At 39.6% G+C, this 23,950-nt stretch overlaps 1 protein-coding gene across 3 annotated transcripts in view; it reads left to right on the top strand.

The window, feature by feature from the left end:
- LOC121880481 overlaps positions 1–23,660 on the top strand; it is a 32,035-nt gene extending 8,375 nt beyond the window's left edge. For 2 of the 3 annotated variants that reach the window (XM_042387688.1, XM_042387687.1), the window contains exons 5-18: positions 278–478; positions 2,204–2,355; positions 4,054–4,213; positions 4,498–4,597; positions 5,834–5,928; positions 6,070–6,231; positions 7,643–9,459; positions 11,746–11,929; positions 12,306–12,510; positions 15,516–15,682; positions 16,711–16,822; positions 17,474–17,683; positions 18,744–18,901; positions 22,133–23,656. In XM_042387688.1, coding sequence (XP_042243622.1) covers positions 278–478; positions 2,204–2,355; positions 4,054–4,213; positions 4,498–4,597; positions 5,834–5,928; positions 6,070–6,231; positions 7,643–9,459; positions 11,746–11,929; positions 12,306–12,510; positions 15,516–15,682; positions 16,711–16,822; positions 17,474–17,683; positions 18,744–18,901; positions 22,133–22,630 — 4,221 coding nt within the window. In that variant the 3' untranslated portion in view covers positions 22,631–23,656. Of the gene's footprint in view, positions 1–277; positions 479–2,203; positions 2,356–4,053; positions 4,214–4,497; positions 4,598–5,833; positions 5,929–6,069; positions 6,232–7,642; positions 9,460–11,745; positions 11,930–12,305; positions 12,511–15,515; positions 15,683–16,710; positions 16,823–17,473; positions 17,684–18,743; positions 18,902–22,132 lie in introns of all 3 variants that reach the window. The other variant, XM_042387685.1, reaches the window with a different exon arrangement.
- Positions 23,661–23,950: the final 290 nt, after the last annotated feature.

Here is a 23,950-nt window from a genome sequence, read left to right as displayed (position 1 = left end):
TATTTAAACCAATGGTTAAAACCAAATATAAAACATTTTTTCTGCCTTTTCATTGGTTTTGATATTTTTTTAGTATTATTCCGGTTGGTTTTAGTGATTTATAGTAGATTTCCATCACCAGTGAGACTAAAATGCCTGGCACTGTTAGATTTTGAAATTAAATATGAAGCCATGACCAAGCATGTGGATACATAATATGGTTAACTTCTTAACATTAAAATTATCACACTATTTATAACTTCACTTTTCTAATATGTTGTTTTATCCCATGCATTAGATGAGCTTGGAGGTTGAAAACTATGTGGGTCATCTTGTCCTACACTACTTAACAGCTAGAAAGGCACAAAAAGCTTGGGAACTTATTGATATTCATACTAGAAACTGCCCTGACATTCCACTACTACCCATCTTCCTGCTCGTGCCTCTTGCCAGGCATATTGTGGAAGAGTCTCAGCAGCTTAAGTTGACCAATATTAAGGTATGTATTAATTTATAGACTGTTGCATTATGTATACTGTATATATATTCAGACATCAAGCATCCATCTCTAATCACCCACACCTTTCTGCTTTCTCACTCCATATTTTAAAATGTTAGGTAATTTAATGTTGGAGGGATATGATGTTGCTTATTTATAATGTTGAAGGGATAAAACTTTGCTCATTTATACTTATACTTAACACAATCTCCCTCAAAAATACTTTAGCATTCTTGTTTATTCAAGGCATCTTTAGGTCATGAGACCCACTAATCCCACACCCAAGAAAGGGTGACCTGGCATTGCATCAGAAAGTCAGAAATATGAGACCACTAATCCTCTACCCTACCTCTACCTGACATTGCATCAGGTTAGGTCAGTTAATGAAACCCACTATACCCCCACAGCTCCATGGGAGTGGAAAACACCAGTCTTCATTGGTAGATTTTCTGTTTTTAAATAGTACAGTATATTTGTTTAACCAAACTTTTAGACAAACTCCGGTAGTTTAGGCTCTCGAAAAACATTCCCTAGCATTCAGATACAGTCTAGGGATGTGGGCTGGTGTCTGTCTGTGCAAGATGCGTAGTTTAGACACATGGAAACTTTTCCTAGTACAGTATCAAGAAAAGATTCTTTCAGGGATAAGGAATTTTTCCGGGTTTGCAAAAGTTGTCTAGTTACCCGGAAATCTCTCATTCCCAGAAGTGCTCTACACCAATTGTTCTGGCAAATGGATATATCAGTGTGTAAACATCCCATAATTTGCACTAGACATAAAAATTTAAGTACAGTAATAGACTTAGTACATTTGAGTACAGGTTGTGATAATTTATGCGGTTGCTCAGCAGTTGTTGCAGTTGCGAAGCTTCGTGACATCACTAGTGTATAATGCGTCTCTATACAGTGTACAGTATGTCCTGGTTTATTCATTGATCAGTTGTCTAAGTGCAAAAGTAGCTAAATCGAACCATCATGTATCAATTAATTTTAAAATAAAAATTATAAAGTAAAATGTTCTAAGACAATGGTTTAGTAGTGCTGTTAATGTGTGTGTGTGTGTTGGCATGTTGCCTCACCACCTAACTCCTTCACCTTACCCTTTGCCTAGTTAGCTCAGCTCGGAATTAAATTGATTTATTACTGTATTATTTTACTTTTTAATATTGTATGTACATTTAAATAAATATTTATATTTGCACAGTAATTATAAATAGACCATGAACAGAAAAATCCAGCATTACCCAAGCAGTTGGTCTTCCCACCCACGCACCAACCATGTGAGGATGTGGCTAAACTTGATTCAACCTTTTATAACGCCGGGAACCCTTGTCCCCAGGCCCTGAGCAGAAAGTTTTGGAATGATTTTCTCGCAATTTTCTCAGATTTTCTGGTAATTGTGCATTATATAATCAATATTTCCTCCCAGACCCAGAAATAATAATTTTGGCAGATTTTTTTTTAAATCGGAAAATGATCCTGATTTTTAACCTCGGAATTTGTTCCCAAACCCAAAATTTAGGGAATTTTCCGGAAAAATTACAAGCAAATTCCAATTCTGGCTATTGGAGAGTTCCGGGTTTGATGGATTCTGGCTAACAGAAATATGACTGGACTGTGTACAGCTGGCAAGGCAGTGGGCTGTAACACTCATCTTGCCAGGAGTGCCCACACTGTGCAGGGTCACTAGGATTGTAAATTTCTGTATGTGACTGTTCTTTCCAGGTTCCTGCTCATCTGACGTCTCCATTGGACATTGCCAAGGTCTGTGCACTGTGTGAGACTTGCCGTGGATCAGAGGCCTACCAGTTACTTCGGTCCTGTTATGGCAATGCCTCTGTGATTGGTGTCCAGAGACTCATTGGTACATTTATAAGGTAATTCACCACTTAACTTAAATAAATTATATATATAATAAAAAATAAATACAGTAAGTCTTCGCTTAACATCGTGGTTACGTTCTTGAAAAACACAACGTTAACGAAACCAATTTTCCCCATAAGAAATAGATAAAATATGGGAGTTATGTTCCCCAGCCTCCCTTTGCCCCATAAAATACTGTACATACACATAAATTCAATGGAATTTTTATAGAAAATAGTATATATTATACATCCAAAAAGATAAACTAAATCATTTTGTATTGTACTCACTGATGGACAGAGGTGGAGCGAATGTGTGGTGGGTTTAAAACTTCCATTTTTGCAGCAAGGCTAATGGTCTCACTCAGCACTAGCATCACTCACATTTGATGGGCTCTTGGGAGCCATTTCGAATGGATACAGTATACTGTACAGTATTTATAGCATAAACACTTAAGCTGCTGAGCACTTCAAGCCCATGCTGCTTGAATTAATCAAGGGCAAAGAATATGTCCTGGAGCAAGTGTTTAACGCTGATGAGACTGGCCTCTTTTATAAACGTATGGGTAACAGAACCTACATTACAAAGACCCAAAAAGTTGCTCCAGGGCTTAAAGCTTTCAAAGACAGGCTTACATTGTTATTTTGTGGTAATGCAGCTGGGGATTTATAAGTGTAAACCCATGCTTGTGTACTGTTCGGAAAATCCCCGGGTGTTAAAAGGTAAAAATAAGCTTCATTTGCCTGTTGTTTAGAAGACCAATAAAAAGGCTTGGGTGACTAGGGTACTCTTTAATGATTGGTCAGAGCATCATTTTGTGGATGAGGTCAAGGAATATCTCATTAAGAAGAATTTTGACTCAAAGGTGTTACTATTGTTGGATAATACCCCAGGCCATGATGCAGAAACATTTCATTTCTCGCATCCCCATGTGGAAGTTATGTTCTTGCTCCCCAATGCCACTTCAATGATTGATCTTTGTGTGGCATACAGAGAAAATTTGAAAGTTTGCATAGAAAAAGCAAACAACAGACAATAACACACTTCTTCTGGAGACTGCGGTCACCCCAACCATCATCATCATCATCTGGAGCCTGAAGCCAATAATCCTGATGATCCATCGGCTTAAGAAATAAAACTCGTTCGTTTCATCATCACTGGTCTTCTTCGTCAATCACCATCATCAGAAGGCTTCACAACAACTACGATATTGTCATCGTGGTTATGCTACAATAATTTAACCATGGATCAGTGAGTACAGTACTGTAATATGATTTCATAATGCTGATCATTAATATTTTTAATTTTTTTATGGTATGTTACTTTTATTATCATCATATTTGTGCATTATGTATTGTTTAAAAGGTATGCATTTCACGTGATAGAGTCCTTACGAGGCCACGATCACGCCACCTCATTTTACCCATAAGAAGATAAGTTTGCCCAACACACCATTTTTGAGGAACCTAACCCCCGCGGTGGAAGAGAGATGGCTGTATATCGGTAGGCGGCGGTACAACATATAACAAGGACCCCCTGTACTAGTGGCTGAGCACTATATAATTAAATACACAGTACAGTATAGGTAATTGTAAATGTTCTTTCAAAAGTGGTTCAAGCATTGGGCATATCTCCTGCTTATGTTTATTTAAGGTAAATGTGTTATTATGTGGTTTTATGAGATTAATAAGAACCATCACTCAAATTGACAGGTATTGCGAGAGTTGGCCAGAGGAGGAAGCTGAGAGTCCCTGGGAGAAGGTGTTGTTGTGGAAGTATGAGGAAGAAGGACATCCAGGAGGAGATAAAATAAAGGAGATGTTTGATATAGGATGGTTAATGGTCAACATCGGGTGCAGAAAAATTAATAGGGTAATTGTGTGTGTGTGTTGCTACAGTTTGTCTGAATAATAATAATAATAATCAGCATCATCATCATTTACATAATTCCCCAAAAGTATTCTTGAATAATTTTCTTGAAAGTGCATGTTTGTCACTGTCTTTACCTTCTACTTATTTGTGTTACTCTTTTTGTGTTATCATTACTGTTTCATTATTGCTTTTTTCAGAGTCATGTGTGCTCTTTAGTCAGCACAGGACCCCTTAGATTCTTTAATAGGAATGTTGTTTATTACTTGTAGTGTTTAATCCCACAGGTGTGTGAAGTGTACGGTTACCTCAGTAGTCGGCTGTCTGCTCCCTCTTCATTCTTTACCTCCATAACATGTTCTGTCATCACCTTCTTGAATGATACAGGTAATGTCTTAGTTATGTTCTTAGAATAATTTTTTATGTTAGCAGAACTGTAAATAACAGTGCGAGAGAATGGCAGAAAACACAGCACTGAGTGGATTTTGAGAGTAGATGTCTTATTGATAAGTGATGCTAGATTATGTGTGACAATGGACATTTTGGGCCTTATGTGGAAGGTGAACACCATAGCAGAACCCATCACTTCACATCATTTAGAGAATGTTAACTGAATGAAGAAAGAATGTATGTTGTCTAATGTAACCATCCTGCATGATAGTAAGAGACTTGTAAGATTATTAAATGGCATGTTGATGGAAAGCCATAGAAAGAAACCAGTACATTTGATATATATATAACTCTATGATATTGGATAATAGAATCAAGATAGCATTTATAAGCAATACTGTACTGGTGTCAGGTAGACTAAAAATGTATAGGTTGTAACTAAGGAAGTTTTTTTTCCTCTGGTGATCATATATATTACAGTTCTTGTGAGTCATCAGAAAGGTTCTCTTGACAACTGTGTACTTGTGCATTAAAGTTTTGATGCAATGCTGTAGGATGTGCTGTTCATTTGTCTAATATAATAACTGTTCTGTTTAAGGTTCTTGCATTAAAGATGAACAGAGCAAATGCCACATTCTTGTAGGTTGACTTTGTCTGTGTACGTGGATGTGTGTGTGTGTGTGTGACTTAATTGAAGTTTACAAACAACTCTTGAGGGCATTATTCAGTTGAGTGTTCATACCTGGACCTGGCGGATGCCTGCCCCACTAGAGGTCACAGCTCAAGGTTGAAGAAACCACCAATACAGAAAATTGTCAGGGCAAATTCTTTGGGATTGAGAAGTGTATAGTCTTGGAATAATATGTCTGAGAGTATTCTGACAGTACCAAGTGTGAGCTCTTAAGACCAGATGTGACCAACACTGGTGTAGGTGCAGATTCTTCCTGGAGCAAGTACTTGCCAACCATGCGTAACAGAGACGCTACCGACCGCCCAAGCAGCTAAAGAGCTGATGAGTGGCGAAGAGGATAAAAATAAAAAGTAAAAGGGTGTTAGCATGGAAAAGTGTGCTGGAGAGGTAGGTTAGGTGAGGGAGATTTATAAGAACAAATGTGCATGCAAGAGAATTTACATGAGCCAATGTACTGGCTGGTGGGAGAAAACTTACTGAACAGTGTTGGGCAGAGATTATTACATTGTATTAATATGTTTTTATGAATGTTTATTCTGCAGGTAATAGAAAGATGAGTTTCCATATATTAAAGGAGGTACGAAGGCTAAGAGCAAATGATTCCTCTATATTTATTGCTCTCATACCTACAGACAAGGTAAAGAATATAATGTATTTATTTATTTATTCTTATTTTTTCTACTGTGTCTGCAATTAGATTTCCATATCTATTTGTGTGTTCCAATAGCTCTTGAGAATATTCACATCCCACAATCCTTACTAATACCATCATAATCAGGAAAGTGCCATGGCAGTTCTCCCTGAACTGTCCGAGATGGGAAACCTGGTGTGTGAACTGCTTGTACCGCTGCCTACGTGCTCCTGGGACTTATTATTGACACTCATCATGTCTACCAGAAACTTGACCCTCAGCATCAGTCTTCTTATATGTGCCATGAAGGTAAGATTATGGTTAGAAGAATGAATGAACTGCACCGAGAACTTCTCCAGTCCCTCCACCATTTTATTACATTTCCTTCATGTATAGCTCTTACAAAAATCACTCATTGAAAAACTTACATTCACATTAGGTAACTACAGTACAGTATGTCAAAGACGTATTTGCCAGGATATGTCCGATGATTTCCAAAATGCTACATGCAACTTGTGATGTCTCGGGAGAGTTGGTATATGTGGCTCTGTGGCATACTGATCCTACTACATGTACATTTAGTAACTGAGCTTCATATTAAGGACACCAAAATAAATACACATTGCATTACTTATGTTCAATTATATACCAATGTAAGTGCATGTCCCAATATGTATCATCCATGGTCTCAATATTTCATACAAAACATATTTAAATAATTGGAGAATATAGATAATTGTTTATATAAGTGATAACCGTGGTAACATTATGAGATGTACTTATTACTACCATGCTATTGTACTATTCCAGATGAAACTAAATGTTACATAATACTTCCTTGAGATAAATGTATAGTATATATCAGGTGCCTCAAAGAGAGCTCAGGTTCTCAACTGGCTCAGCCATGTTAATATTGTTATTATTATCCACTCTGTATCTGTATTTTTCTGGCTAAATAAAATGTTTCAATTCAATTCAAATTATTGTACTGTACTTTACTGCATATTGTGTTCACCAAAACAAGGCATGTGTCGACGCAGCAGACTTTTGGAGGGTGGTATCCAAATGTGCGAGCAATGTTTATCAAACTACCCACCTTTGTATTGCTTCACCACATCCATTTTCTTATTGAAATAAATGGCTGTAGTATGTACTGGAGAGTTTGCTGGTTGTTTTCCACTCATGAGGGGTTTAGGGAAAGCTTAGCAGCAAATATTCCCATTGAAAGTCAGACGATTGCTCAAGAACAGACCATGCGTTAGTGAAATTGGTTTACCATGGGTTATGCTCATGGCACAGTGGAGATCATGGTGCTGTTTGATGAAAAAGTGTTGGCATTAAAACTATGGAGCATAAATAGAAAAATTGCCCATGATTTGTCAATGACTTTAACAGAAAGAAAACATAAATTGATTGAATGCACATCAGTCTGTGTGTGTGTCAGTAACTAATTTTGTATGTGTGCATGAATCAGTAAGGTGGAGTTGGTTTTGACATGAACTGACACTTGACCTGAGATGATTTAGCCAGATGAGTCTCAGGAGAAATAGAGGGGGTTTGACCGAAGCACCCCCACACACACACACACACCTGGATCTGCCACTGATTATACTATTATTTCTGTATTTAGAAATATTAGAAATTTTAAGATACACCTGAACATAGATAGATATTTGTTGACTAGTTTTGTTGCCATCTAACAACAGTTCTTGTGTTCCAGATCAACTCCTACAAGCCAGATATTGGTGTTTTGGAAGAGCTGTTGCTTGACTGCAGCCAAGGCGGTTCTCTCCTGATGCATTCATTATCAATCGTCATATGTGGATTATCTGCAGAGTATCTTATGAGGCTGAGACCAACACTGCATTCCCTGATAAACTTACTGGCAGGCGCTCCACCTCCTGCACCACAAGCTACAGACAACATCATCCGTCACTGCCAGGCACAGGGAATTAACCTCCAACCACATGCAAAAGTCTCACCCAATGTGATGCAGAAAAAGGGTGTTTTCAGCAACAATGCAGAGAAGCGAGTTTGCCCTCTGGTTGAAATGCATCATAAAAAAAGTTCTCTCTTAACAAGTGGTAACTTATCAAGGGGTCGTGGCAGACAAACTGTACAGGTTGTATCAGATATGTCATTTGGTTATCAAAATGATCAAAGTTTAGAAAACTCGAGGTCAGCAGTTAAACTTGGTTACCATAGTGATTATATTGAAAGTAACAGAAAGCCATTATTGGGCCCTGGCTCAGGTTGTAACGACAGCTATGATGCAGAAAACAAAAATTTAAAAGCATATTATAATTACTCCAGTGGAAGTTACAAAAATTACATACCACCAAGTAATAGCACTGAGTATAGATCGTCTAAAAACTGCAGAGACATTGCCTTTGGTATGAGATACTCTGATTCACACATGAGAGAAAGCAGAACCTTAATAGACTTTAGTTATCAATGTAACGTGTCGTCCTCTGTAGGTCCTTACAGACACCAAACATTATCAACAGGTCCTGGTTCCCAAGCTCAACCAATATCATCATCAGCCTTAGATTACCAAAGTCAACCAATTTCACTTTCTGGTTCCGACTTTCAAAACTGGACAACACCATCTACGTGTTTTGATCATTATCAGACAATGTCAGCATCATTGTCATCCGATCATAATTGGCCACATATGGTGAGTGTAAGGTACAAAACTAGGCCTTCTGCTGTCATTGGGAACTCCTTGGAAAATCTTGGCGACAATACACAAGGATATAGGCAAGGTGTTAGGAACATAAGAACTGGAGAATTTAATGAACAGAGACAAAATAGGAAAGGACATGATATCCCACAGTATCCACAGCCAGAGTGCCACGGGCAAACTTCAACTCGGGGGGATTACTTTAAATCTGTGTCGGAATTTTGTCGACGTTCGCCATTAGTTGATGCCACAGTTGTTGCTCCTAGGCATCCATCAGCCCCCTCCAATTCTATGTCACTTGCTTCAGGGTCCTGTAGTAACACTTACAAGCAAGAAGAACTTGTGGGCAGGGTAGCCAATGGTATTTCTACAGTGGAAGCTGGAGAGAAGACAGATAACATGGAACTTACTCAACATCAACAGACACAGTTGTTCATACCGTTATCTTCTGAAGTAACAGAAGGTGTAGGTTCTGAGCCAGTAAAAGACACGACACCTCGAGGTAGTTGTATTAATCAGTCAGTTATTAATAATGTTCATATGTTGAAAAGGAAACCTAAACCTGATAATAATAATAATAATAATAATAATAATACTGTTTCGTTGAAAAGGAAACATGAGGAACCTTGTTACCCAAGGAAAGAAAGTAAAACATCTTCTGAACTTTCATCATGCAGTAGAGGCAAGTTGGACCAATTAGATCAGAGGAAAGAGCAAGCGGATATGTGCTGTATGAGCCAACCAAGTATCAGTTTAACGAGTGGTCACAAGATGCTGCAGTCAGAGGAGATACATAAGTCCCTGCCTTACTTGGACTCTAATTCTGAACATAGTCAAGGATATTATAGTGTCAGGTAAGAAAGGATAATCGTCATTCAATTATGCAGAGTGCAATTTTTTCTATTCACTACCTGTACTTGTATATTTAGTAAGTCTTGTGTCATTAATCAAGTAAACAAAACTTCTCTAAACATTACACATGTCTTCTTCAGAAATTAATTGGGTGTTATATCTTTGCCAGTTCTTGTTTAAGTAGCTATACTTATTAAGCATGTCGTAGATCATCCCCAAATGCATCCAAATATACAGTGTACTGTCACCCTGACTGGTCCCTAAGATATGCTAGGGACTGTCAGTTAATTGAAAATGTCCAAAGGAAGGCCACCAGGCTGGTGCCTGCACTCTGGCACCTCAGTTATTCAGAGAGGTTAGAGCACCTGCAACTGCCTTGCTTATACTACAAATAGGCGAGGGGCGACCTAGATGAGGTGTATAAACTACTTAAAGGGCACTACTCAGTTGATTGTCCATACCTGGAGCTGGCAGACGTCTGTCCCACAAGGGGTCACAGCTCACGGATGAAAAAGCCAAAGTCCAGATAACTGTGCGGGCAAACTTTTTGGGGAGTGAGAATTGTGAACTCGTGGAACAACCTGCCAAAGAGTGTTGTGCCGGCACCGAGTGTGAGCTGTTTCAAGACCAGACTTGACCAACACTGGAGCAGGTTCAGATACATTCAAGAACCGTTGCATGCCCAGCGCAAACAAAAGCTGACTAACCATGGATTATGTGTGTGAGATGCTCATCTGCCAATGGTCAATAAAAATAAATTACCCTCACAGACAGGTGAATTTAGATCACTAATCTTGAATAAAGGGTTACTAATAATTTTTCGCGAATAAGTGAATTCACAAATACGGGGGATAAGTGTTCATTTATTTTGTTAATGAAATTCAGTATACAGTATTAGGAAAATAAAGTGACAATTACCAACAACAACTGGTTTATTCTGCTTTGAAACTGATGAATTTTGAAGCACCGTATTTTGCAGCATATAAGACGCACTTTTTTGTCTGAAAAATGGCAAAAAAATCAGCCAGCGTCCTTTATGTGAAGTTGCAGTCTCCCGAAAGCAAATGATTCCCCCCGTTGCTGTCTTCAGTAGGCTAACGTCTACCTAACCCAATGCCAGAATTAAAAATATGTTCTTGCTTACTTAAACATGATTGTAATTTTTAATTAATTAAGAAATTATTATTTTAAATATACTAGGTCGATTTATAACTACTCTACTGTACTACTGATGATACTGTAACCCGAGATGGTTAACGTCCGTACGGCAGACACCCAACTCTTCAAAGGTAGCTAAGCAGTAACCATTTCTGAACTTTTACAAGCATTACAATCTATTAATGCCATACCTGCAACATTTATTTTTCATTCTACAAATACCTGACACAAATGAGGATTTACAGATAACTTTCTTTTCACATTTACTCGTACATCTGTTACCATCTCTGGCGGCATCGTAGCCATGTTAGGCTCGTCACTATAACCACCAGGCTACTGGACCAAGCTGTTGTTTTTCAACTTGTATTTTCGGGTAGATGTACGTAACTTTCTTCATTTATTTTTAATACTGATATACATGTACACACCATCCTATGTGCGAAAAAGGTAAAAGAAAAATTGTCCTAAGGGCAAACACATTACTGTATCACAAAAGGAATGTACATTTCTTTGCACTCGAGTTATCTGGCTTAGTGGACGAGCGGGAGGATGGCTGGGCGGTTGGTGGGGGGGGAGGGGAGCTTTGCAAGGGAATCGGCGGAGTTAGCTTCGCTTTTGCTATGATAAACAGAATCCAGATGTATATGCAAATGGTGATAGTGTCAAACTTCCATTTGGCTTTTATATACTGTACTGGTTTGGCAATACAATATTTTTTTTTGTGACTTATCTATTGGTATTATTTTTATTTATCCCTCCCTCCTCCACCATCTCCTCTCCACTGCTACACACCCAAAACGTGCAGCAGTTGTTGCATTCTGTTGGGATAAACATAAACATGTGAGTTTCCGTTATATGGGTTGCTGTTAAATCTAAGCATAAACTTTTTAATGGACCAAGTCTGTTAATGTTCCAGATCCGTATACCCATGTACAGTAATGAACTTAAAGCCTTGACAGACCAGCCTTCCCTCGGTTATATAGGATGTTTACTCTATGGTGAATATTGTAGGGCAACACCTTCAATAACCTAAACTTTCTTTGTGTGTCTCTCTCTTTTTAATCCTATCCCTTCCCTACATTTTATCTTTTTTACAGTACATGATATTGAATAATTACATATTTCTTCAGGCCCAAACAACTAGGTGTCATACAAGGGAGTAATTTCTCACAAATGGGTGTTGAGCAGAGGCTTACTGAGGAGCTACGACCACCAGTCTCACACACCTCATCCTCAACCTTGCCTCACTATCTGAAAATTGATATTGCTGGACATTCATTTTCTCCAAATAATTACAGGACCAATTATAGGCAGGTCAGTTAAATTGCTTTTGTGTAAATGTGTAGATCCAGGCCATGTTAGTGTGGAGAGGCCGTGTTAGTGTGGAGTGGCTCTGTTAATATATACTGCAGTTGGACAGTAATTAGTAGTTGAAGTGATTAAGTGTTGTTATTCTAATTGATGAGAGATGGTGAGGGTTCTGGCTCATCCAGTATTAATGTGCATGTCTTTATTTTTCTCCTGGTACACTACTCCGGTTTCCTCCTGTAATATCACTGGACAATAAAGATCATAACAGACAACAAACCAACTACCCTAATGGCTAGCTTGCTGGTAAGTGGTGAAAATAATAAGTACATAAATAGCCCTGTCTGCAGCCATGATATATGTTAGAAATTTCTCATTGCAGTTTGAAGAATGGATGGGCGAGTTTGATGTAAATTCACGTGAAAGTTTAATCACCACTGTTAGTCTGATACAAAACATGATTGCTGGCTCACATTCTTTAAGTCAAAGGAGACTGCAGCTTATGCAGATTGTCACTATGCTGACTGAAGGCGACGCCATTTATTCAGTGGGGAAGAAAGTTGCAGCAATCTTAAAATTCTTCATTGGTGAGTTTGATTCACAGAATCTTATTTGTATTATTTACATAATAGTTTGTGCTGTACCTGTTATATAGCTTAGGATTATTTTATCCACATTTATTTTTGCATAAACATTGTGCACTAGTTGTATACCATGTACAGTTGCAGTGAAAAGTAAACCACCACTTAACCCCTGCACCTGGCAGGGTCCTTTCTGCACGGTAAATCAGGTGGGGTGGAGAGTGGGAATGGTCGACTTCGGGGGTGGGAGGATGATATGCAATGCAAATTGTTCATCAAAGTGGAAATGGATTGAAAAGAGCAGGTTGCTTGGATCTCTTTCCCTTAAGGTGAAGCCATGCATCCCAAACCCTAGACGATGCTTCCATAGTCAGTTGTATGGCCATGTCAACTGCACTTGTCATAAGTTACAGCAGGGTGTTCCTGCAGTATGTTTTAACTGTAGTAAGGCTTATGAGGGTCAGAAATGTCCGGGTCTGGTGTGCTGTTTTCTCTGTAGTGAGGTGCACTCGGCCTGTTCTAGTGAATGTGACAGGTTCCAAATTGAAAAAGAGATAATGTACTAAAGATCCACACAAGATACAAAGTGAGCTTTGCTGAAGCCAGAAGCACAGCACTTAAATGTGCCTCAAGGCATGGGGATTCCTATGCACAAGTTCTAACCAGACAAAGCTCGGCAAATTGTTGCCGCGACACCGCCCCGAGAATCATCTGTACCTGTATTGAATTCAGCTCACACACCCTACTCTATGCCATCAATCCTCAGTCCTCAGACTTCAATTGTAGTGGCTGAGGTCCATTTGGAGGAGGCAGGCACATGTGCTACTCCTCATCTTGCCTCCACCCGCCGTCCTGGTACTACAAAAATTTCAGCTTAACACTACTGAGGGTCCTCAGAGTCTCTCGAGGTAGAGGATCCTCCGGCTAAGGTAACTTCAGAACCAAATTCTAAGTCCCAGACACTCTTAACAGATGTCAGCTCAGACTGGCACCTCCTCCTCATTGATGCCAACTGATCCTCTTCTGGAAGCCTCTGATGACAAGACTCCAGCTAAATTGAGGAGGCAGCTGGGACCCCTAGCATGGGGGTTACCTCTACAGATCCTCTGTCTGTAAGAGAAAGGCTCAGTCCCACACAAGTCTTCCCCCTCAACAGGAAAACTGGAGGAGGGGCATGTCATGGTACACTACCAGTGCATCCTCCAAGCTTAAACACCTAGACTAAGCTTAAGCCTAAATGCCTGTTGGGGGCCGCACACTTGCCTACCTCTACTGAATCCCCAATAATCATGGCTACCATAGTCCAGTGGAATTGTTGAGGCTTTTGGGCCAACTGGGAGGAGCTCCAGTTGCTCCTGAGATAATTCTCCCCTATATGCATTTGCCTCCAGGAGACGATGTTGGGTGCCAATGATCATCCCCCTCCCAGAGATTATTAGGCTTTTTATTCTCCCCAAAATCCAGAACAGACACATCATGGGGGCACAGCCATCCTTGTCACAGACAATTGTGTTGTACCTTACACAGCTACTCCTCGACTTAAGACATACTCGACCTACGACCGCCTCAGTCGTACCAAAATTTTGTCAAATTACGTATTTTCGAGTCCCAGCGTTAGTGATTGCGCTGTGTACTGACAAAATTTTCGTTTGTAATTCACTTTAAAATGGCTGGCAAGCTTAAAAGTGAGAGTTTTGTGGTGCTGAGAAGAAAAAGAGACACCCATTTTAGATTTTCTGTGTATTATTTAAGCATTTTCGACTTACGACCTGGATTTGGGTCCCTAACCCCGTCATAAGTCGAGGAGCAGCTGTAGTCTATTACCCATCACTTCCCTGTTGCAGGCAACAACTTGCAAGATTGACCTCCAATGTACCCATACCATATGCTCCATTTACCTCACACCCAGTACACCAATTGCCAGGGAGGATTTAGTTTCATAAATTTGTCAAATTCCTTCTCCTTTTCTTATCCTCGGTATTTTTATCCAACCTAATACAGATTTTAAAATTTTTAGTGATTCTCGTAGTGCTTTCAGGCCTTAGCTGGTGTCTCATCAACCATCCTATAGTTATAGATGTTTTACAGTGGCTGTTGATCATCGGGGATGGAAAATAAGTTTTTGCCGGGCTCTGGCTCAGGTGGGGAGAAAGGGAATGAGCGTGCTAATGCTGTGGCAAAAGCAGCTGCTTCTTACCCTGTGGCACATCATTCCCCTCTACTTGTCTCTGATATGAACCCAGTAAAAAGAGCTGCCATCTGCTTGAGTTGGCAATACTGGTGAGATGCTGTTGGAGCAAATAACGTACACACTATCCACCCTCTATTGGGTGACTGGGGATATCAGGGATTGTCGCACCGCCTGGAGACTGCTTTGGCACGCCTCCATAATGGCCACACATGGCTGACTCATGGTTTTTTAATGGAGAGAGCGTCCCCCTCCCCATTGTGATAACTGCCTGGTCCCATTGATTGCTGAACACCTCCTGGTGAAGTGCCCGTCTCAGAGATCTTTGTAGTAAGCATCTCTTCCAATGCTGGGGGGAGGGGGTGGGGTGGGGTCTTGCCATCTCTTTTTGGTGCTGGGGGGGGTAGCGTGAGAGGGGACATCCTCTTTTTCGTGGAGAAAGCTATACAAATACACAAACTTTGAATTTTATCTATTAATGTTTAAATGTTATTTTGAAAGTTCTGTGATATTTGTTACTTACGTTTTTTACCTTGCAGTATTTGATTTAGTCTTTTAAGCTTAAATTTTAATGCACTGGCAAGTAACCTAAGTTGTTCCATTGCCAGGGATGTAATTATCAAAATCAATTGATCATTTGCTTCCCCCTATCAGTACCTTCCCCACCCACTTATGACCCGTCACGTAGAAAGACCTTGAGCTCGCAGGTATGTTAGTAGGTGGGGTGGATAATTACTATTGACTGCAACTGAACATAAATAATATAGTTGATAAAAGACATTGTTATTGTCCCCACTAATGCTTAAATAAATACTGGGTGAAGGATCAAGAAACTGGAGAAGAAGGCCAATTTCTGATGCTGAAAGAGAGTGGATCGGGCAGCTGGGTGTGACCATCTTTGTTAAGTGTATCAAGCGTAATATCCTGACTGAAGCTGCATCTGTCATCAACACCCTTCATAACCGCAATATATTCTTCTACAGTCACACGGTCAGTGGAATTAAGGTCATACAAAGGCTCGTAGAAGAGGGAGAAGGAGAGTACTAAATATGTAGGAATATTCTGGGAATAACACAAGGCTACATGTGTAAATGGGTACCTACATTTACAATTTGGGGAAATGAATGCAGTCAAATGCAGTACCGGCCATGCTGCCTCCTTGTGTACCGAAGGCTTAGTATATATACAGTGTGCTGTATCCACACTGTCCCTAATGGGCAATCATGTCTTTGTGACCCACTTTTCACTTGTGAAGAAATAAAATTATGGTGGAAGTGGAATAGATTGGAGGAGATTTTAGGTGACTCACCAGTAAATAAACCTAATGAACAAAATGAATAGTTGTAAAGCTTTCAGGTAAAACACCTGTACCAACTCTGGCTTACTCTCTGTTTTGTTGAAAGGATCCTCCTGGAAATGACTTTCATTGAAAGTCTCAGGAATGGATCATTAGACAGTCAAAAAAAAATACAATTGATGCATCTCTGACAAAGTTTTGATGAAGTCTCCATTCACTACCAGAAGACAGAAGTTTTCTGTCCAAATCTAGTTCATTCTAGAACTTTATTGCACTCAGCCAAGTAATATGAATGATAGCTTTCTTGTCAGCTAAAGTAATTCTCAATGTTGAGCCACTAACTTAGTGTTTCTTCTAATGTAATTTAGCTTGAAAATTTCTTCTAATGTAATTTAACTTGAAAACTATTTTGCATTAAGTCATTAAATACTAAATGGATCTATTTATATTCAATACTATGATAATTTTATATATATATATATATATATATATATATATATATATATATATATATATATATATATATATATATATATATATATATATATATATATATATATATATATATATATATATATATATATATATATATATATATATATATATATATATATATATATATATATATATATATATATATATATATATATATATATATATATATTGTGTGTGTGTGTTTAGGGTGACAACCTCTCACTTGAAAACACTTCTTCTTTCACAGCCCATCACTGACACAAGATATGAGCACTTCTCTGATCAGAGATTAGCACTGATGGCCTTGGAAGTCCTTTCTCGGGTGCACAACTTTGAGGTTTTCAATCAAATTTTGGATGGTAAAGATATTTAAATTTTTGTGTATACGTATTGTTCTTTTTTTACTCATACTTCAGATGCAAACCCCCTTCTCTGTACTGTACAGTCTTATGGGTACTCCATTTTTTACCTAAATAGTTTGGTTATGCCGCATTGTATTCTCTTGTTTCTGTAGTGTTAGCTTGTGAACTTGTCCCTCACACACACACACCCATGTCTGTCTTTATACTGCCCCTCATGCACACTCATGGCTGTCTAAATGCTGCCCCTCACACACACACCCATGGCTGTCTTTACACTGCCCTTCACACACCCATGGCTGTGTATATGCTGCCCCTCACACACACCCATGTCTGTCTTTATACTGCCCCTCACACACCCATGTCTGTCTTTATACTGCCGCTCACACACCCATGGCTGTCTTTACACTGCCCCTCACACACCCATGGCTGTCTTTATACTGCCCCTCACACACCCATGGCTGTTTATATACTGATAACAAATACTACTGTACATGTAAACAAATGCACTGTTCAAAGATAATAATCATCAGTGTACATCATATAGGAACCAGATGGGACAAAAGTGTTTCATGAGCACAGTTGTATTGTGGTTTATATGCAGTAGAATATATAATGTTCTCTTTTTAAGAAATCCCCTAATGCTTGCAGAAGTATACTGGTCTGGAGGCACAGGTGATATTAAAATTCGATTGAGAATCATCGCCAAGGTGTTGGATACCCTTTTTGAAGCATTAACAACTGGAGCTTACAAAGTTAGAGAGAAAACTTTAAGATGGATGACCAAGATTTTGGTTTCTCTTGCCAAATATTATCATCATGACTACCACATCATTAAACTTGATTACCATAAAATATTAGGTAAGTTGTGTATAGTTTTTGGTATTGTAATTGTTCAGATATGCCTATAAAGTTTGGGGAAGAATCTAAAGGATTGAAGTTCTTTGCTTATAATGTACTTAGATTATTATGACAATGTGCAGTGTAGGAGGAAGGAAGGAGTGTGGGAGGGAGGGAGCAGTGCAGGAGGGAGAGAACTGTGTGGGATGGAGGGAGCAGTGTAGGAGGGAGGGAGGACTGTGGGTAGATGTAACCATGCAGTGGGAATGGGGTCAGTGAAGTGGAGGGAGTACTGGATGTTCCTGGAGATGGGGAGGGCAGCAGCCCTCTCTCCTCCACTTGCCACTCATCAGTCATTATTGCTTTCCTCTTGTTCAAACATGTAGTCTGGGTCACTATCACTATCATCTTCAGTATTACTATCAATACATGCCTCTCTGTCAATATCATGTTCATCTTCACCCCTACCAAATAATTCAGAGTACCGTATATCTCATTCTGATTGAGTTACGTTCACGTGCCATGGCTATCGAGGCTCTACTGCGTAATCCCGGAGCCTTGACTGTGGAAGAGACGGGATGGTGGAGCCTCCCTGGAGGGGAGGTTCCTCAAGGCTGAGTGGCAGGAAATGTTTACACAAATACCAGACACCACCAGATTATGGTAGCTAGGCTCATTTTCAAAGGCACGGGAAAAGTATATTTAGAAAACGATGTAGTACGTGAATGACCAAAAATAGTAACATTGGTGATCACGTACCTGAACGTTAATGACCAGTTACGGGGTAAGATGATCTTAAACTTAGTTTTTGCCTTTAAGTATGTAGAATGAGTCTGGATGACTGTTCAAAGTGTGTTTTTCAAATTTGGCTTTTTTACGGTAATTATTTGAGATAGAAAAGAGTATAAACAATTGCTAAATCCCCCTGAATGTAATGTTTATGATTAATAGCATATTAAAACATTATAAAAAGGGCTACAAATATTTGAAACTTATTAAACCCAACATAATAGCATTAAAACAATTGTTTATTTTTTAACAATGGTTTTTGCCAACCCTGATATATAAATCTATATTCCAGATTTACCTAATATACTTATAAGGTCATGGGAGGAGGCACAGGAGTGTGGGAACCCAAAGCTCTCATCACAGCTCAGTTCTGTCATCTGCTCCTCTATGGCCTCTGGTGTTCACTTGCCTCATGCATTTGCTCTCAACTTTGAGCTTCTCAGAATTAAGGTAACAATTTATTTTTCGTCATTCTATTCTTTTATTTATTTCTGCACCTGTTGTGCTAGTTATTATAAGCACAAATGTATTAATTACATATCTCTTCCAGAACTTTTTAATATAAATAATTGTATTAACCTTTTGAGCACCGCCTATGATTTGCAAAACATTCACAAAAATTTCAATTTTCCTCCCCAAAATGAAAGTGTTATTTTCATTGAAATTGCCTGGAATTCATAATTAAGCTTTTAAAGGATTATACAAGAATACCCCGGTTGTCATAAGGGACGCGTTCCTAAATGTAATTGCGAATGTTGGGGCAATTTTCCCCATAAGAATTGATGTAAATACCCGGTAAGGGGCATGCATTCCTAGCCAGCAAATTCACCACATATTTGGGGGAAAGGGCGTCTGGATTTGTCGATATCTGGGCTTTTACTTTGGGGGTCTGGGGGCCACTGTGCACTAAGCAGCCACTCATTAGCCCCCACCCCAACACCACCCACACACCACCCACACACCCCAACACCACCCCAACACCACCCACACACCACCCCAACACCACCCACCCACCCACCCACACCCCAACACCACCCACACACACCCCAGGGCAGTGGTGTACCGTGGTTGCACTGATGAGTCATGCAGAACACTCACATGTATCAGTTATTAAATCAAATATCAAGTAGGATATGGCCTTTCTCTAAATATGGGTTGTCAAGCTTTTAGAAACACCTAAGAAACTATACTAAAATTAAAATACCTTACCTCAAATCATTTTGCAGTCAAGAAATATTTAATTACAGTATAACAACTCGACTCAAAAGGGAGAGGTAAGGTGATGTACCGGCGGTGGTTGGTGACCTGCCAAGTCCACACACTCATGTTCATTAATCTTGATGTCAAATAACTGATTATGTATATTGTATTTTTTCTATAGTATATTTAATATTTTATATCATCAATAATAAAACATACACCATAAAAAGCTGATCATTCAAGAATATATAATAACGAATACAGGTTTACAGGCAAATATAAAAACACTGGCACTGAGGCAAGGCACTGTGTCTCAAACGGTGCTGGAGAGTGTGTGTGTGTGTGTGTGCGTGTGCACACAGGGTGGTGTAATGCATCTAGTGTGGCAGAATTATGTTAGTGGTAATGTGCAAGCACTGCTTGCTCCCTCTCGTTTTCAGCTGCCGCCGCTGGCTAACCTTCGAGGCAAACAGGCAAGCAACTTGGATAAGTCTTCCCCTGCCAGTACACAGCCTCCTCACCATCAAGACCCCTGTTGTGCCTCCTCCTGGCAACACACTGTAACTGGGTGCCTCGTGGGCCCAGGCTAGAACAGCAGGGGATCTCGGAGTAGCAGTGGGCCCCACAGGGACGGCACATAGACTCACTGGCACGTAGACATGTCCTGGCTCCTACCAACCATTGCCACACTGCCTTGTGGATTAACCTTGGTAGATATAAGGCTACGAGAGTAAACCCCGAATGAAAAATCTGCGGTGGAGCCCCGCATCAGGCAGACATGCTTGCAGAGCTCCAACAAGACCCCCAACGGCGGTATAGGTAGAAGAGGTGACCACCACTGGAACTCAACGACTACACCGGTGGACGAAGGGAATGTCTGATAGAGAGGCTACGAAGGCGAAACCCAACAAACTGGGCTATCGGCAGACTATTGCAACTCTCCCTCTCCCCAGTCCTTGCACCATTGGATCAGGATAAGGGAGAGCCAAGATGTGTGGTTGTAGTCTGCGCTCCTGCCTCGCCACATAAATCAACTTGCGTGCAGCCATCATCCAGCTCATCATACTCTTCATTATCAAACCGTTATACCTCAAAAGTCCTATGGTGAAGGGGACAGGCAGAGATGACTGTCAGCAGTCTCTAGTCACAACTCAGCACATGGATAGCACAGATAAGATGGTCGTTTATGCACTGGGATCTAGGCAGCAGTGTAATCCGGTCCTGTCCGTCTGACTGAGCAGCCCTTTCGGGGAGCCACTCTACTCACCCCACATGGGGAGCGGGGTATAAAAGGTGCCCTAAACATAGCCTGCCTAAAGAACCAACCTGACTGGGCAACCGCCCCCAGTAAGATCCTGCCTAAAGAACCAACCTGACTGGGCAACCGCCCCCAGTAAGATCATCTTTAAGCGGTTGAAAACACAATTATAATCCCAGGTGAAAGCAAAAACAAACTATACAACCTCTTACGGTCGCTGCATGGAATGTCAGGACCCTTCTCAATACTGGCACAAATGCGCATCCTGAAAGAAGAACCTCCCTTGTGGCAAAGGAGCTGGCTAGGTATAACATCGGCATAGCAGCCATTAGTGATTCCCGGCCCCCAGATGAAGGTCGAATCACAGAATGGGGGTCTGGCCATACTTTCTTCTGGAAGGGTAAGCTTGCTGCGGAGAGAAACTGCATTTATGGGGTTGGCTTTGCCATCCGCCAATGCATCCTACAAAGGCTAACTGAAATGCCTATTGGGATCAACAAATGCTTCATGACGCTTCGAGTCCCAATGAATCACTCAGGTCATACCTTCTTCCTCAGTGCATACGCCCCAACACTGGATGCAGAGGATGACATCAAGGAGGCCTTTTATTCTGACCTCGACAGAGTGCTAACCTCTATCCCCAGAGAAGATAAGGTTGTGCTCTTTGGTGACTTCAATGACAGAGTTGGCAGAGATGCTAACATAGGGCTGGGAATCATAAGGAAAATGGACTAGGCAAGTGTAATCCCAACGGCCTACTCCTCCTCAGTAAGTGTGCTGCTCACAACCTTACTATCACCAATACCTTGTTTAGGCAGGACGACAAGTTCAAGGGTTCGTGGCAACACCCACGATCCAAACACTGGCATCTCATTGACTACATCATTGTCAGATCGCCGAGATGTCCTCATCACCTGTGCCATGCGTGGCTCAGACCACTGCGCCACTGATCATCGGCGCGTCAGAGCCAATCTCTTACTTCACGTTGCCCCAAAACGGCGTTTTGTGACAAGTTTTTTCTATTTTTGTGACCGAAGTGAGCAGTGTTCTTAATGATGTAGTGAGTATTTTTAAATTGTTTTGCAGTGCTAGTAATAGTCTTAGATATTTTTTTCTGATTTACGATGGGTTTTTCAGGGGCCTAACCCCCATCGTAAATTGGGGGATGCCTATATCTTCGTTTGATATTGGAAGAATAACAATTTTATTTTCCTGTTGTGCAGAAGACCCATGCAGCTAGCACAGCATCACGAAACAGGAGGATGTCAGACCTTTCACACCAGAAGTGGACAAACACTTATTGGTTGACTCTCAAAGGACCAGAGGAAGGAGGTAGAAGTGATCCTGGTGCCCCCAGCTACAGTAAGACGCACACTTCCACGTTTGAAGAAACACGTTCAGTTCACATTGAATCAAGATTCATAAAACCGCAAATTAATGTTTCAGATACCAGAAATGAGATGATACCTCTTGGTAGAAGTGCATATGGTGATGGAAGTGGCAAGACTCATTTGCCAACTATTAGGAGTGAAATGGAGAAAAAGACAAGGAAAGATTTAGTTTTGCCTGGTTGTGACGAAAGTTTTTTAAACAAGAAAATGGGAGCTCTGGGTGGCGCCCAAGTCCCTAGGAATAGGAATGGTCGTTGGAGTACACCCAAAGTCAAACATAAGTTGAAAGGTAGCAAACGACCACTTATGTGCCGTCACACCCTTGAATGACTACCTTATACAGTACAGTATTTAGTAACACACAAGTAAAACCAGTGTAGCCTTCTAATCACTTTGATGAAATAAATGTTTAATTTTGAACAGATTTATGAAAGAGATGTTTAATATTGGCCGTCAGAATAGATCATTTCGTAAAATTAGATGGATTGAATATGTTTTTCCACAGATTTTTTCTTTTTTAATATACAGTACAAGTAGTTAATCAGTGTAATAACTGAGTAGAGAATTATTGTCCTTATAATCCTCTGAAATATTCAGAAAATTCCTTTATAGAATTTGTTTTTTTCTTGAGAATAGTATATAGAAGTAATTTAAATAACCAAACATACAAGTATACTTTTGAATTTATACACAAACATGAAAAAATATATACAGTCTCAAGCAAGATGCACACATTGACATGGATACAGACACTACAAACACAATATCGTATATATTTCCTCAAGTTTGTTTGTTTTGGTCTTACGAATCATAACTTTCAGTTTCATAATCAGTTTTATTATTTAAGAATTTTTGGAATTATTACATAATTGGTGTAAGTCATTGTCAGGAGTTATTTTGCACTTTTAGAAGTATCCTTGAGTCATATTTCAGTGCCCATAATTAACATATTTTGTTCAAATATGCATTTAATATTTTTTTACTTAATTGGGTTTATAGCTTTAAGGTAATTATTATTGTATGATTACACTGTACAAGTGTCAAACAAACAAATTTTATTTTATTTTTTATATATCTAATACACAGTACTGTAATGGCTTTTGTTAAATCTTTTGGTTGTATGTAAAAATAAATTTCTTTGAATATATTAAAATAGCTTAAAAGATTATTTCTCTTATTCCTGATCACTTACCGTTTATACGTTGGTATACAGTAGAACCTCGATAAATTGGACTAATTGGGGCAGACCCCAGTCTGCTAAAAGTTATTATGTAATCACAAAATTTGGTGCGTTCAGACCTGTTGGTGGATGATTCTGACCATGTAATAGATAATTTCCATCATAGCTTTGATACTATAATGTGTGTAAAGTGGAAAGTTTATATATATTTGTTTTATTATAGCTGTGATGTAGTCAAGTAAAGTAGGAAAGAGTTTATAGTCTTGTTGATGTGTATTGAGGTTGGCCAAAATGTGAATTGCTCTGGCCAAGCTAGATGAATGTTTATATCTCAACATTTTTCCATTATTTCATACTCAAAACTTTGACAAAAACTTAATCGTAGATGATATACACATATTAATTAGATAGGTTAACCCAAGAAAAGCTTTACTGACCATTTACTATGATCAAACATTTTTAGAATCACA

This window comes from Homarus americanus, unplaced genomic scaffold (genome assembly GCF_018991925.1).
Source record: "Homarus americanus isolate GMGI-L3 unplaced genomic scaffold, GMGI_Hamer_2.0 scaffold15794, whole genome shotgun sequence".
Taxonomy (NCBI): Eukaryota; Metazoa; Arthropoda; class Malacostraca; order Decapoda; family Nephropidae; genus Homarus; species Homarus americanus.
Note: the sequence above shows the minus strand (reverse complement) of the source record. Positions and strands in the feature narration are given on the sequence as shown.